Consider the following 15,723-nt stretch of genomic DNA (forward strand, 5'->3'; position numbering starts at 1 on the left):
GGCATTCAAACGGATCTGATGATAGCTCTTGGGCATCAGATACGGAAAGCGGACATTATCTCTCAGTTTCTCCAATTTCATGGCATTCCAACGCTGTATGAAATGTCGAGCGACATCCCGAGCGGAGGCACCGACCACACAAATGCCGACATCATGCCACGGCATGCGAGGTGTTGTCGTCCTATCGATAATGTCCACAAAAGGGGCATTCAGATTCATCCAATCCTTGAGTATGAAATTGGAATAGTCCTTGCCGAACCAATATTTGGCCTGTCCATAGAACTCGCTACTGAGTATTTGTGTGCTCGTTGTGGCATTCATGGCTCCGGATGTGGAACTCATTGCCACATCCGCAGTTGCCTCATGTGTTGCAATGCTGTAAACACGGTCAGTCTCATTTATTGCACTTTCTCCTGCAACATTCTCCTCAATCTCCCCCATCTCATTGCACTTGTCTGTTGTCGTATCCTGCACCTCACTCGTCGTCAAACGTTGCACAAAGTCCTTGCCGATTCGTGCCCCTTTCATGGCATTATTCTTCAACCGATCGAGCATATTCTTTCGCTCCAATTCGGGTGTATTCAGTTTCATGCCCTCGAGTGGTGTAGGCTCCATCTCCAGCTCAGTGGAGGCAGCCGAAAGCATCTCGGGAATCAACAGACGATCGCCGGGTTTCAAAGTCCGCAATTCCATTCCTGACATGGTGGGCTCCTCCCTAACTGGCGGGGGAGACGTAGTTCGCTCCTTAGCCGATGATTCGTGGTGTGCATTCCGCGAGGATTTCCTTGAACCAAAGGCCGAGTCCTCCTCATCCTTGCTGAAGAATCCACTGGGCGTGCAACGTGCACTGCCCGAAACGGAGGCCGTGGAAATGCTACCCAGGTCCGTCAGACGATGCGATCGATCATCCCAGCGACCATAGCACAGATCCAATCCACCAATAAATGCATAAGCCTGATCTATAACCACAATCTTCTCGTGGTGTGCCCACAGCAAAATGCCACCACGTGCATGATCCGGATGCCGCATGACCTGCAAAGGAATAAATTCATTAGAGCTGATTGAAATAATCCAATTGATCTTAAAGCTTGAATGTAGGAGCGATCGATCAAAAATCAATATAAAACAAGTGGGAACTTATTTTAATATATATATATATATATATATGTTTATTTTTTTATTAGATTAAGCGTTGAATCCATACAATACAAAAATAGTAAGATAACAACAGAAGTAAAGTAATTAATAATAGTACCAAACCTCAATACCTCAAACCTCAGTACTTAAAAGAAATTACGACCTTATAAAAACTTCTGCATACTTTTAGGAGATTCTATTGAAATCATAACTTTATTAATAACTTTGGTTAGCTATTACTCCCGTTCTACTTGTCCGATCTTGCTGCGGTTAAGTGATATTGTAGACAAAACTGTATTAGCTTAAAAACTGTGGGTGTGGCGGTTTTTCGCGATTTGCAGGGGCGGAAGGGGGAGTGTCAAAAATTTAAAACAAACTTGACCTGCGTGGAATCTATAGAAATCTGTGAGTCAAATTTGGTATCTCTATCTGTTATGGTCTCTGAGATCTAGGCGCTCACACAGACGGACAGACAGATAGACGGACATGGCTATATCGACTCGGCTGTTGATGCTGATCAAGAATATATATACTTTATGGGGTCGGAGATGCCTCCTTCTCCCTGTTACATACATTCCAACGAACACAATATACCCTTTTATTTATTTTTTAAGTAACAGGTATAATAAGAAACCGATCATTATGATAATGTGTACCTTGATATTCTCATGCTTGGCCAGCGTGGATTTGCTGTAGTAGCTGTTGATGCCGAGGGCCATTTCAACTTCCTTGTAGAGGAGGACAAAAACTTTAACACCCTGTGTTGCCTTGCGCAGAAGAATCTTGTCCAGCCGCCAGTAGTCGCCATCCAGAGCTGGTCTCTTCATATAGATCTCGGGACTTAGCCACCAATCAGCGATGTAGATCTCCTCGGTAGCTGCCTCTAAGCCGTCTGCAACGGCGGCCATATACTGTGCCCCATCCACGTACCACACGGCCTGAGTGTTGGCACGCATTGGGGCATAGGACATGTGCGGATTGGGGCAGGTAAAGTCACGGGCATAGGTGTGGGCGGTATTCTTGAGGTACTGCATCCATTCCTTGCACTTGCGACGCGTCCAACACTTGAGCACAATGTGCCGATTGTTGGTTAAGACCTGCAGGCCCTTTCGCATTCCCGTCTGATAGATGCCCGTGGAGACATCGAAGCCTTGGTCAAAGAGTATCACAGCACGAATGCTACCATCTGTGGGTCGCACATAGCCGAAGCAGGTCTCCTTCACAAAGAACCATCGATTGCGCCACGTGCCACATACCACATCCGAGCAAAAGTAATTGCAACGCACACAGCAATTGCGTTGAAAGCAACCAAAGAAATTGCAACCAGCCTGTCCAGGTCGCGTCGAACCCGTTCGCTTGAGTATAACACCCTCCTTGCCCTTGATACCCAGACCGGACACAAAGGAGACATTGGAAACCTCCACGAAATTTAGCTAAAAATGAAAAGAGTTGAAATATCATTAAAATTGGAATAGATCAGGAAATTTTATGGAATAAAAAATACCTATTGATCGATATTATCTTGGTATCTTTAAAAAAAACTCGCAGTTAATTTGGACGGCTTAGGTGTTTCTGAATACTTTAAATAATTGCATTTAGTTGGAGTAAATAGGAATAAATTAAGAAATGTTGTGGAATCTAAAATACCTATTGATCGATATTATCTTGGTATCTTTAAAATAACTCTCAGTTAATTTAGAGGGCTTAGGTATTTATTAATACTTTAAATAATTGCATTTAATTGGAGTAAATTGGAATAAATCAAGAAATGTTATGGAAAAAAAAATACCTATTGATCGAAATAATTTTGGTATCCTTAAAAGAACTCTCAGTTAATTTAGACGGCTTAGGTATTTATTAATACTTTAAAAAATTGACTTAAAAAAAGTTATGTTATCTAAGTTAACATTATTTTTTAGAATTTACATAATTGTACTAGATAAAACTCACAAAAATTCAGATATCTGCAGGAAATACATTCTGCAAATCATTTAAATCAGATAAAGGTTATAGGTTTTAAAGGTTATATATAAAATCTTATCTTTCGTATATCAGAAAATAAAAATTATCGAACTCCTGTACCCCAATTAAAATTCTTTTTAGGCAAACCACAATACATTTAATTTTTCCTTTTATATTATTTTAGTCTCTCTAGAACTATATCCTATATTTATCATTTACCTATCCAAACACCTGTTAACCTATCTCTTTCTTGAGTTCAGCCCCTCGATAACTTGATTTCATTTCAAATCCCTATGTTCACTTACCGTTTCATGATGATATCGATATAAACTGATATTGAGCAGATTGTACAAATAATCCTCCAGTTGCTGGATGCGCACAGGAAGATGTTCCACCGTGATTAAACTCTCCGGGCGATTGGGAAAACGTGGAAGTTTTCGTTTCTTTTTCTTGCGCTTCCGTTGACTGCGTCGGGGCGTAAAGCTTGACAAGATCGAACTATGTGTAGGACTCATAATGGTGGCAACAGTGCCAGTTGCACATCCATTGTTATTATTGTTGGTTGGTGTGCTCGAGTGCTTGACTTTGGTATGGGCGGGTAGATCCTTCAAGGTGGACTCATCAGCCATTTGACTGGCTGCGGCTTTTAGTGTGGTGCGTTTCTCCTTATGCGCTCGACTCGGGAAGGGAATATTCAACGAGGTGCGAAAGAAACTTAGCTGCTGGTGTAGGGAATTAAAATGCTTATAGCGACGCTTGATCGTCCACTTGAAGGTGCCATGTGTAAGCTCAATTGTATACCTGCAAAAAAGAGAATTGAGTTTAAATAAAACAAATGTGACAGAAATTATCTAGATGGGTAAAAATTATTTTTGTTATAAAATTATAAATAAAAATTTTAATTTCGAGATATGTATGATTTTTAAATACACATTTAAATTAGTTCATTATTTTTGTACTTATTTACAAAAATAAGAGTTGCTTATTTTAGTTTTTGATAAAAATCAACACAACTTTTTAAACTTATGATTTATAATTAAAAAATTATCAAGGCTGCAAACCGGTTCTTAGAAGAACCTCGTAAAACCGGTTCAGTTCGGGTTCTTAAGCAGCCTGAACCGGATCATGAACCGAACCCTTCAAATTATTTACTTTGCAAACCTGAACCTAAGCCGAACCGCTTTCTAAAATAAAGGGTTCGGCTAGAAAAAAAAATAATTACATAAATTTGATAGTTTTTTAATATTACTCAATTATTTGAGACTTCGAATTAAAGTAAGTCATATTTAAATTTTCAAATAAATTTAAATTATTACCAAAATTTTATTTCTTAAAAAAAAAAATTAAATAAGTTCAAAATGTAGAGAAAAATGTATAACAATACAAATATTTGTTGTATGAAATTGAACCAAAGTTCGAACCCAAACCTTGGGTTCAGGGGGTATATAAACCAATTCGCGAATCGAACCTATGTCTTGCTCTATGGTTGGAACCGCCGAACCGAACCTTTAACAAAATTTTGAAGGTTTGCAGCCTTGAAAATTATAATCTCTTTACGGTGTATGCTTTAAACTTAAATAATCACTAGAAAAATCTGGGACTACTCACAAATTCGGATTGAGCAGATGCGTTGTGACGCTACGTTCCGTATCCACAATACGTACGTGGATTTCACGTCCCGGTATGAAGACCTTGCGCTGAAACGAGTTGAACTTCACACTGGGCCCATAGATGCTGGTAAAGGGTATCTCCTGACGCATCAGCACGCTGTTCTCATCATCGTAATCCTCATCATCATCGTCGGTCTCTTTGCGCTCGACCAGCACAGGTTTATCGCCCAATGTGGACAATATGGTAACGGAATCGGGAAACGCCAGCGTCTCATCGTATTCCGAATCGACCATTGAGAACTGAAAATCGGGCAGGCAGCGATTGTGATTCATTGTCTCAGTATCATCGGGAGTGGCATCATCAGCACAATCCTTGAACACTTCATCATCATTGAGGTTCTCATCATCATCATCATCATCATTCGCGTCCACATGATTATGATCGGGATCAAGAGTATAAGGCGGCAGGGCCGCTGCATTTCTAGCTTCCGTCATGGCCTCGTATTGTGCAAAGAGGTAGGAACTATCTAAATCATCATAGCCACGATTTATATAGCCGGCATAATGTGTGGGTCTATAGGCATCATCCGCAGGATATTCAGCTAAAAGAGAAAAATGAAGGAGAAGATAAAAATAAATGTTAATGTTAATGTTTGGAGGAAATCGGAGACTTTAAAAAAAGATTAAGTTGTAAGAATTAATCTTTATAATGGAAGATAGGATAAAATATGCCACACAATTTGTTTAAATGCTTGAGTTTCCTAGTTGAATAATTCTATTATCTTTAGTTTGAAATATCACTATGGTGGACACTTTTACACACTTTGTTCTAAACGAATTTTGTGGTTGTAATATAGTCGCAACTCGGTACAGAAACCGACCTACTTCAGATCGCATATTTCAGTGTTATCTATTATTTACTCGACTATTCAGAGTGGTTTTGGTTCGTATAGTCACAACAAGCGCACTTTTAATTAGCTAAAATTGAGTTTGCTGCATTTTTCAAGTACATGTAAATAGTACATATGGTATAGTAGTAATAGCACTATTCTTTGTAGGGGTGTATCTATTGCTCTAGATGTTGGACTCATTTGAAAAGTTGTGTGTGTTTTTTATACTGCTGATAAATGTTTATTTGACAAGGGTTTATATTTTAACTGCAATGTCGTTTAATTTAAGTACAATGATAAGTATTTAAAGAGTTCTTAACATTTTACAAGACTTGACAGGTTATACAATTAAATAGAAGTGGAAAGAAAATATTGGAAATTTAGTATCGTTATTTCGCTTATCAAAATCTAATCTACTATATGTTTCAGTGCACTTCATATTTTTCTACAAAAAACATATAAGCCTCATCAAATAATAAAACAATTAAAATTTCATTCCCATATATTTTTATCATGAAAAAATGTTTCAGAACTTTATTTCCCAATAATTTTTATGCTTGCATTACGTTTCATGGGTCCGACATAAATTTTAGTTCTTAATTCAAAAATTTTATAACGTACGTCATATAAATATCAAAGTCAATGCCGAAGGCTACAATTATATACCGCATATAGAAGTATATGACGTCTCCAAATGTGAATTATGCTAGGGAATGCATTTGGATCGACTTTATTTTATCAGACAAGCAGAAAATTTCAAGGTTTTGTCGCCCGTATGTTGGAACCACTTAAAAGAAGGAGTGCAATAAATTTCAAGCTGATAAAGTTGGGTCTAGTGATAGACCATGATAAAAATGCTTTATTTTCATCAAAGTATTACTGCTGCGCAAAGGTAGAATTGCCGTAAAGAAATACGGCAAAATGATGTATGGGAATTGTGAAACCATGCCTATGTGAAACCTATGTGAAACCATGCCTATAAGCGTCTTTTAACAGTTGCCTAATTACTCGTTATAAAGTTGAACATTATTTTTGTTAAAGCTTAAGACTAAAATGATGATAAAGCATTTCAAAAAATAACAAATCACGCAAAAATATGAATTTTTCGTTTATCGATAAGACTGTCGAAATCTAAGATATATAGATAATATATATTTTGCATACATATGTATTATATAAACAGTTTGTGATGGATGGTTTCTACACAGAGAGGACACCTGTTATTAGGCGCTAATCAAAGCACTTGACTAAATTATGATTTATATATGGGCTAGAGATAATATTCGATATCAGTACGTATTTTCCTCTATAACCTGTTGACAGTGGAACTACTACAGGGCGATGAAATCTATTAGTCCAAATGATAAACAAGGCACCAGACGTCGACTTATGGCTCACATAAATAAAATATAACTAGTATCAATATTATAGTTTTGATAAGAGCTAAATAGAATTATGGAGCAATTGGAAAGGGCAATAATACACAGTGAGAAATTTAATCGAATTACGATTATTTCCTGATTTTATTTTTATGTTTCTGTATGCATAACGATTCGGTTTAAATCAATAACTTAACATACCAACATCGATCAGCTTCAAACATTCATTCAAAAAATAGCAATTCTTAAATTTCCAACATATTTAACCACTTTTAACTATTTTTTACAAAACATAATATAACCTAATTAAGCCCTAAGATTTATTTTTATTAGAAACGTAGTATAACAATAAAATAATAATAATAACAAATTATCATATTACCCATTCCCTAGGATACCCATGCAAAATATTAGTCATATGATGTCTGACGTTAACCAAATTTCTTATCAGTAGAATATTGTCTTGCTTTTGGTCTACGAAAGAAGATTACGTAGCTCAAAATAAACACAAGGTTGCTTTTAGGGTTCCTATGTCAAGTTCGTCAGATATAAAAAAATAATAATAAAAAAAAAACAAAATTGAACTTGTAAATCTTATTTTAAGTGTGCCAGTTATGTAGAGGCTCTCGTCTGGCATTGGTCATCATTTGGGGACAGCAAATGCCATAAAATATCTTGTAAGATTGTCAAGTTTAATGGGGATCACGTGACCAGGCACTCAGATTATTATCAATTTTAAGGCTTTTGCGTAACATTTATGCAGTCAAAACAAGAGTACAAAAATGAGATGAGTCGTTCTTTAGTTTAAAATGTTTTTTACTTGTACTAAATGCTACTTTTCCGTATAAAATGAAATATAAAAACAAATTTTATTCCTGAAGTTCCTTATGTCAAGTTTTAAGTCATTAAATGCCACTTGAGAACTTATTATCTCCAATTAGTTATATTCAGGTTCAATGATCGCAAACTATTTTTTGCAAACAAAACGGTTTTTAGGGGAAGTTTCTTTCACTAGAGAATAAAGCTAGAATACATAAGACTACACAAAATATAACATATATTATTTATTTATATATTTTAAGTCAAAGTTTATTATTTAACATTTAATTTACAAATAAGAAACAAGAAAACCTGATATGTAATCATAATTTAATTCCGTATTGTTAATGTTATAAAAATTAAAAGTAAAATTAAACCTTCTATTTACTATAGATATGGTTACAAAGTCAATTGATCAACTTAATAAATATTTATATATTAGCTATCAGCCAAATAAATGTTTAAATATTTGTTTGCTTTCGTTGCATTTAAACAGTTGCCAAATTAATTCACACATTCGATAACAGTATTGTAGAATGTAGACAGAGTCTCAGACCGAGAATTGAGGTCTTTAAAGTGTTAGTATCAATTGCTTAGGCACGCAGAGACCATTTCGAGTGTTCCCTGTGACACGATAAGAATGAAAACACAAAAGTGGCAAAAAAAAAAAAAATGGAGGTAAAACACAATGAAAGAAAGAGGAAGAGGTAATGCGGCAAGTCGACAATCAAAATTATCACCTACAATAATAACTACAATGAAAAAAGCAAACAATTACCAAGTAAATTGTTTGATAAAAATAAAACCATAAGGAACCTACATAAAAATTGTGGTCGGGAATAAAACGCTAAAGGTTTTCAGGTAAAAATACGTAACACGAGTACAAAGGGGAATTTAATTTCGATTCCCTGACTCACAAAAACGCTTAAAATTGACATTATTTCTTTACTTTGCTGTGCAACAAAATATAACATAAAAAAAAATGATATATATATTCTTTTTTAAGGTTTTTTTTCGCTGTCTTTGTGGAAATTTGTGCACCCAGAAAGGTCTTTCAACCCGTTCTGCAATCTGTGACCCACACAATGGGCCAAAAGAAATCGAAACTTCCTGTGTGCAACAAATTGAAAATCATCAGCCAAACACCAATAACGTGCCATGAATTTTGAATTGGACTTTGGGGCGTTATGAATAATTAGCTAATGGTGCCGTTAGCCGAAGTTGGGCCTCTAAAAACTCCACGGGGTAAAGAGTCTCCGGCAAAGTAACACGCAAAGTGCCTCGGACACGTGAAGCGAAAGCAGCGACCAAATTCCAGGGTTATATAATTATCAGAAATGTGAATACACATACTCATACCTATTGCACTGGGCCACAATGTTTACATTGTAAATTGGCCATAAAACAAGTCGGAAGTTTGTATTTGTCTAACGTTACTGCCAATAATGCAATTGCCGGGACTATCGATAGTACTATCGCTTAAATACATATGTCGTTTATAGATAAAGTTATAGTTAGAATATTCTTAATAATTTTGATAATATAAATAGCATATTTATTTGAAAATTAAAAATATAATAATATTCCCAGCGTTAGCGATAGTAATAACGATAGTTAAAAAGATTCTATATCTGAAAAATACGTGTTAAAAGCTGTTGTTGTAGATTTAATTAAATGTATTCAAAAAACACTTCACAATTTATGAAACAGGGAATCTTAATTCAGTAACACTTTCCAAGTAACTCCATTTCCGATTATAATTCTCAAGTGGTTTTCGCATAAATGTCGTAAAATTGTTTACACTAAATTCTAATTGTTGACAACAGTTGCTTTTTGCTAAATGTTTGTTCTGTTTTATTATGAATATTATTTTTAATTATTTTGCCTGAACATTTTAAGTAATACTTCTTCTTTCAGTTGAGTCACATTTTCACACGTTTTTTCTTTATTTAGTTATAGTCGCGTTGGTTCTCTTGGTAATGTTCTAAAAATATAGCTTATCAGCATTTTCTATTCAAAATTTTAATCATTGATAAGTGAAAATCATATAAGATAAGATTTTAATTGCGTTCTGTTTTCTTTTCGATTGAAATAAAACAACACAACTGTAATTGAACTTCTCTTTCACTTCTCTCTTAGTTAGGTTTAGATTTTTTATAAAAAATCAGGCTGATATCGACACAATTAAGACTTGTTGAGTTTCTAAATCAGATATAGTATAATTTGGTTAATATAACAGGTATTTACGAGTTGTAGATTATTGGCCAATATTTCTAGTGGAATTTGCTTCATAATCTTAACTTTTTAATAGTGCAAGTAAAATTGATTTATTTGATGAATTTTATTTAACTGAAATCTTTCAATCGCCCACAAAAAATGTTGAACAAGTGCCATTTAGAGTCAAATTCTTTTTCACTTTCTCAGGCAAACCGGCTAAACAAACCGGCTGTAAACAGTAAAAAAATCTAGAAATTAAACAAGAGCCCAAAAGACGCTTAAATAAACAAGATTGCTGTTCTTTATAGTGTTCGACTAAAATATACGCTCTAAAATAAAGTCAGGTTTTCAAAAATTGCTGCTCGGAAATTTATTATACACAATACTTTATAAAGTATATAGAAAATTTTGCTGCTGTCTACAATACCCCGCGTTCTTTTTGCAGAGGGTATAAATAAAACTGGTCTAACATTATTCTTTGCATGACGCATGCGCCGTAAAAAAACGCTCCTTGGACTAGAGAATTGGTAATGATCTAACCCAACACGAGATACTATTGAGATACAACTGAGACAATGAGAAATGTAGTCAAAACGAAAAAAAAAAAAATAAACAGCAGTTGGGTTAAGAGAGTGAGAGTTGGTGGGGTTAGGGTTAAATCGGTTATTACCCATGCTGGCCATCAGCTGTGAAATGCTGCGACGATGACGTCGCACTTGAAATTGCTGCAGATTTGACGCCAGCGTCGCGTTCGACGCGTCCTGCAGCTGCTGCGTCTCATTGTTGGCAGGGATATTAATTGGGACATTTGGTTGGGACATTTTTAGCTGTTGTTGCTTTTGCGATGTTTATTTATATATTTGGTATTTTTGGTATGCGACTTTTTGGTGTTTCTTTGTTGATATTGACAGATATTCATTTTTATGGTTGTTGTTTTTGTCTCGACTGTTCGCATTACAGTAGCTAATTAAACAAAACAAAATATATACTTGAATATTTTTATTTTTATTTATATTTTTTTTTTTCATTTGTTTATTAACCGAGTCAATAACTGATTGCAGTGTCGGAAGAATTGGCTCACGGCTATCGTAATTTTGTATTACTCATAAAACATTGCGTATATGTTTTTTAAACAATTATTATTATTATTAATTGCATAGTCACGTTCTGATTTTAATCGTAACGAAAAAACATAATTTTAACACTTGCTTGCATCATTTTATTAATTATTTGCAGTTCATTTGAATTGATATATTTACAATTTCGTCATTGATTTTAGTATGTGAATAAATTTTTGTCTCATTTTTCTTTTATTAAAAATATTAATTAGTTATTATTTGGTTTATACATTAAAATTACATTTTTGTTTAATAATATGAAAGGCAAACAAAAGTCTTATGTGTAAAAGTATTTTCATTATTATTTTGTTGTTGATTTAGACACACACGGACACATACACCACACTCACACTCACACACGTGCAGCTCATAAAGTTTGCGCAACAATTAACAATAATTTTTTTGGCACAAAAGAAAATTTTGAAATTCACAATGTAAATTGTATTACACTTGTACTCTAGTTGTTGTTGCCAAGCATTTTACACTGTGATACATATAATAAAAGAAAATAAACGAATTTGTATCTTTGTCATGTTTTTTGTATCTTTTGAGATAATAGCACGCATCTCATCACAGTTCCGTTAACTCGGCAAAGACACGTCTGCATTTCTGCATTTCGCCGTGTGATAATGCACATCTTAATAATAACAAAAACAACAATAATAATAATAATAATACATTCTCATTGTTTACGTTTTGCCAACGACTAACGGAAGTCACAGCTTGCTTGTGTTTTATATTTAATAATTTTTTTTGTAAGAAGCCGTTGAAATTTAATGCGAGAGAATTTAGCGCGCAGTCGCAGTCGCATTAAAAAGCTGCCACGCCGCTGTCGCTGTTCTCGTTTTGCTTTTCTTGGCTCTTTCTACCTGTGTGACAACGGCAACACAATGCGCAGAAATGAAGACACCACACACACTCACACTGACTCACTCACACACACACTCACACTAACACAACGCGAGCCCCCACAACGATCGGTAATGAGTTGCGAACGCAAACGCGAGCGCGTAGCCAAAAACGTGTTGCGCCAACGTTGCCGTCACTTTACTTAATAATAGTAACTAAACTTCGACACAAATGTCGAGAGCTTTTTTCACTTGGTGTCTCCAAAGAAGCCACGCGAAACGGTTAACGTTAACGTTTATCGGTAGAGCGAGCTTGTCTGCTCTCACATTAAACAAAGAGAGCGCACGATTTGGAAGAGCAAAGACTGCGGAGTTGCTTGCAGACAAACAGAGAGATACCAACAACAACAACAAGAACGCAAAACAGTTAAACAGCTGTTAAAGCTTTAGCTCATTTGGAGTGCGGGGTGTTAGAAGTGCGAGGGGTTCCAATGCAATTTGAATATTATTAAGTATACACGGTATGTCGGTCAGGTAAACTAACAACCCGCTCATTTGGGTTGAATACAAACAAGGTCGTATTAACAGAGAGCAGCTGAAACAAGTTTATCTGTGCTTCTTGTGAGAGGCAAAGAGACAAAGAGAGTGAGCGAGAGAAGTTTAGAGGAATATAAACACCTTTAAAAAGCTTTTAAATTTTAAAAGCTGAACAATGTCTGCAAAGGTCAAAAGTTCTGTTGACTTTCTCAATTTGTTTCAGGATAATTTCACTTTTAGATGACTCATCAGGATCAATGTATATCTATATACAGTCTGTCTTTATCTAATCTGCTGCTGATAAGAAATAAAGCCAGCCCAATTGCAGTAATCACCACTCGTTATTCATATTTAATCTTACACCGAGTATAACAATTTAGTGCTGTGCGTTCCCAATGAGGTGCGAAAAGCTAATTATAATTACATTTTCAGATAAGATTACAAAAACATTAACATTTTGTCACTGCAAATGTCGCAAAGTAACAAAACTCGATCATAAAAATAAAGCATAAATAATTCAGTTTGAGTTGAATGCTTACGCGACACACCCAGCAAAAAAATATAAATAATACTCGAACAAATACGAGTTCTATACACAGATAAACAAAACTTAGTTTTGTGAGAAAACTATTAATTTTAAGCAGAAAATTCAACCAAAACAAATATCGGTTCCGGTACGTCCCGAAATAACTATTTCGTTAAAAAGTTCTATTACGGTTCCAGTTCCCTTTGACACATTTTCATATATTTCAAGCTGTCATAACTTTGCGAAATATCAGTTTGCACATAATTTGGCCTCCAAATTGATGATGCATTTAAATTTTCTTAGTGTAGAAAATTCAAATTTTTTTCGACTATAAGCTGACCATTATCAATCATTTTAATACGAACCCGTTCACATTATTTCCAAAACTTTGAACTCTCATTACTTTCTCAAAACTTGATCGATTTCAATGCAGAATGCCATATTGATCATGATTTGGCCTTAAAATTGATTCTGCATTTAAATTTTATGTACTTAGAAAATTTAATTTTTTGGTCGGCACTGTCCACTTTTTCCGTACTTTTCCCTTTATGATTTTTCGTAAACTGTCATAATTTTGTGAAAACTTAATATATTTGTATGCCGATTTTATTCTGAATAAAAATGCTATAATTTTTAATCATATATAATAATATCAACGTCCGTCTGCAAGTTTTGCAATGAAAATTAAGGTTTATCCAGTTACACTCCGTGCACATCAATTTTAAAAGTTGATCAAATGTTTACTAATAAAATTATACATATACAAATATATTTCAAAGTATAGATAAGATAATAATGCACTGAGTTACCCCATTGTTATATCTGTAATTGTATTTAACCATAGCTTTGTATTCAATGTGTTCCCGACTGAACTTTGTTTTGACATCTCTAGCAAAAGTTCATCTATCTAGAAAACCTGATTGATACTTGAATTATCTTATATTTATAGATATTTTTAACTAACAATAAATAAATATTGTGCACTACACCGAAAAGCTATTAAAATATATATTTGGACATTTGACAACTATTAATAAATAGATGCAAATACAAGTGTGTATGTATATTTATTAAACAATAATGTGCTGAAAAATCCAATTTTACATAGGTCAAGTACCTTTCAGTTAAATAAAGTGTTGCAAAAATTAATTTAATCAATCGATTGAAGTGTTTCTTTATCATTAATATGTACGTAATACACAATTGCTCTCGTAATCTTTGCAAACGAATGAAAAATACTGATTTGCGATAAGAATAATATGCTCTTATCGGCCAAGTTGTACTCACCATTCTGTTTATTTTTTGTGTTAAATTAAACTAATTGAACAATATGCAAAAAAAATATTAATAAATAAATTAAAAATTCATGTGAAAAATAGATTTTTTAATTAAGTTTCATTAACAGCAATGAGAGAGTAAAATGTTGAAAAACACAGCAATGAACAGAAAATATTATGTATAAAGAACTTCTTAAGCCACCCGCGCAAATAAAAATATGTTTTAAATAAAGTAAATTTAAATAGAGTTACTTACGTAAGGCAGTTAAAATCAGTTGTTGCTTGGCCTTCTTTTTAGCTTATTTTTATTGACTTTTGGTTAACTTTGCATCTTTTTTGTATTTTTATGATTCATGTGGCACTTACAAAAACAACTGAAGCAAACATACACATGCACAAAAGATACATTTGTATGTATGTGTGCGTTTTATGAGTCTAGCTCTTCAATTAAATATTATTCCAAAATTGCTGGCAAGTGCGATTCAATTTGGGGCAAACTGCCGAAGGCGCCAAATTATCACGAAATACATGAAAATCAATTTCAGACTTCGTTTAGACGCCACACCAACACATACACACACACACACACACACACACAAACAGAGAGACACAAAAACACCAACAGAGTGAGATACACGCGGACGCGCTGTTGTTGTTATTGGAGGATTTTGAACTTTCACAGCACAACTTGAAAACTTGTTGCTATTTTTTCTTTCATTTACTTTGCTTTGAAGAGCGCAGTCGCCGCTGCTGCCACCGCAGCCGTCGCCGTCAGATTTATAACTGAACAAACAACAAGCCGACTGATATCTGCTACTGCCGCTGCCGCTGCTGGAAAACTGGAATTGAGCACTGGAAGGCACTGCAAAGGCATATTGCACGAACTGATCGCGTCTTCTGTCTCCCTCTCTTCTGTTTGCATTTCATCAACGATTTTAAATTTCATTAATCATTACAGAATATTTTCTTGCTTAATTAAGTATTTATTACACGGTTCTATTTTTAATTCAAGCTTTGAATTATTAGTGCCAGAATTCAACCAACGACAACGAGCGTCGCTTCAACAAGAGCTTTTGACTGGAAATGAAACGAGTGCAATGGCGATCAAACAGCTGATTGATGACACAGTGGTATAAAGCTTGGATACCAGCTGAAATACATTTTTTTTGTGAACAACAGTTTTATATTTATGCTAAGTTTCAAAATAAACTTATAATGACCCAGCAAAAAGACCATTTGTATCTAAAAATATCTAGAATCAAGGAAGGTATATATATAAATAAACAATGAGGGCCACCGTTCTAAATAAAATAACTTTAAATATCCCATAACTTTATCAAAACTTAGCCACATTTCCAAAAAATATGAATTATTTTTTGACCTGACTCAACATCGAAATTTTC

At 34.5% G+C, this 15,723-nt stretch overlaps 1 protein-coding gene across 3 annotated transcripts in view; it reads right to left on the reverse strand.

The window, feature by feature from the left end:
• Positions 1 to 15,181, reverse strand: part of LOC117783319 (phospholipase D2) — a 17,106-nt gene extending 1,925 nt beyond the window's left edge. Inside the window, exons 1-6 of one of the 3 annotated variants that reach the window (XM_034620684.1) lie at positions 12,056 to 12,200; positions 10,685 to 10,977; positions 4,708 to 5,311; positions 3,405 to 3,900; positions 1,794 to 2,570; positions 1 to 1,032 (exon numbers count right to left, since the gene is read on the reverse strand). The exon at positions 1 to 1,032 is cut by the window's left edge and continues 272 nt beyond it. In XM_034620684.1, the coding sequence (XP_034476575.1) occupies positions 1 to 1,032; positions 1,794 to 2,570; positions 3,405 to 3,900; positions 4,708 to 5,311; positions 10,685 to 10,835 (3,060 nt within the window). In that variant the 5' untranslated portion in view covers positions 10,836 to 10,977; positions 12,056 to 12,200. Of the gene's footprint in view, positions 1,033 to 1,793; positions 2,571 to 3,404; positions 3,901 to 4,707; positions 5,312 to 10,684; positions 10,978 to 12,001; positions 12,201 to 14,576 lie in introns of those variants that run through there. The other 2 variants (XM_034620683.1, XM_034620685.1) reach the window with 2 other exon arrangements.
• Positions 15,182 to 15,723: the final 542 nt, after the last annotated feature.

The sequence above is a fragment of the Drosophila innubila genome, assembly GCF_004354385.1.
Source record: "Drosophila innubila isolate TH190305 chromosome 2R unlocalized genomic scaffold, UK_Dinn_1.0 1_C_2R, whole genome shotgun sequence".
Lineage (NCBI taxonomy): Eukaryota > Metazoa > Arthropoda > Insecta > Diptera > Drosophilidae > Drosophila > Drosophila innubila.